Source organism: Nestor notabilis, unplaced genomic scaffold (genome assembly GCF_000696875.1).
Source record: "Nestor notabilis isolate BGI_N333 unplaced genomic scaffold, ASM69687v1 scaffold27740, whole genome shotgun sequence".
NCBI classification, from domain to species: domain Eukaryota; kingdom Metazoa; phylum Chordata; class Aves; order Psittaciformes; family Psittacidae; genus Nestor; species Nestor notabilis.
In genome coordinates this window covers 448-1,289 of record NW_009910135.1, presented here as the reverse complement: position 1 = coordinate 1,289, position 842 = coordinate 448, and the positions used below count along the sequence as shown (strand labels likewise).

The window sequence follows — 842 nt, the reverse complement described above, 5'->3', positions numbered from 1 at the left end:
CCTTCCCCATCCTCATCCTCATCTTCCCCCCATTCTCATCCTTCCCCATCCTCGTCCTCATCCTTCCCCCGTCCTCACCCTTCCCTATCCTTGTCCTCAACTTTCCCCTTCCTTCCCCCTTCCTCATCCTCACCCTTTCCCTGTCCTCATCCTCAGCCTTCCCTTTCCTCACCCTTTCCCCTTCCCCACAGCCGATGACAACGCCACCATCCGAGTCACCAACCTGTCGGAGGACACGCGTGAGACTGACCTCCAGGAGCTCTTCCGCCCTTTCGGCTCCATCTCCCGCATCTACTTGGCCAAGGACAAGACTACAGGGCAGTCCAAGGTGGGTGCTTCCCCTTTGCGGGGGGGTGCTCAGGAAGGGGAACCCCCCCTTCCTGCTTCCTCTCACCCTTTGCCTTCCTCCCACAGGCCGTTGCCCTCCCTCAGCTCCCCCCGCCGCGAGGACGCCGCGAGGGCCATTGCTGGTGTGTCTGGCTTTGGCTACGACCACCTCATCCTCAACGTGGAATGGGCTAAGTGAGGACCGGGGGGGCTTTGGGGGGTACCAGGGGTGCTTTGGGGATACCAGGATGAGATTTGGGAGTACTGGAAGGCGGTTTGAGGGTACCAAGGGGTGGTTTCAGGGCACTGGGAGGCAGTTTGGGGGTACCAGGGATGGTTTGGGAGGTGCTGGAGGTGGTTTGGGGGTACGGGGGTGCTTTGTTGGGGGGTTGGTACTGGCCTCCCCTCTCCTTATTGCCCTTCTCCCCTCCACAGACCCTCAACCAACTGACGGTGGTGCCGGTGCCACGCTGGGTCCCGGTGAGAGCCGCAGGCGCCGCTCAATAAAGACAGGT

At 61.5% G+C, this 842-nt stretch overlaps 1 protein-coding gene across 1 annotated transcript in view; it reads left to right on the top strand.

The window, feature by feature from the left end:
• EIF3G (eukaryotic translation initiation factor 3, subunit G) overlaps positions 1–522 on the top strand; it is a gene marked incomplete at both ends in the record, with an annotated part of 2,270 nt that extends 1,748 nt beyond the window's left edge. The window contains 2 exons of the mRNA XM_010024579.1: positions 187–345; positions 433–522. Coding sequence (XP_010022881.1) covers positions 187–345; positions 433–522 — 249 coding nt within the window. The remainder of the gene's footprint in view (positions 1–186; positions 346–432) is intronic.
• Between the last annotated feature and the right edge of the window lie 320 nt (positions 523–842).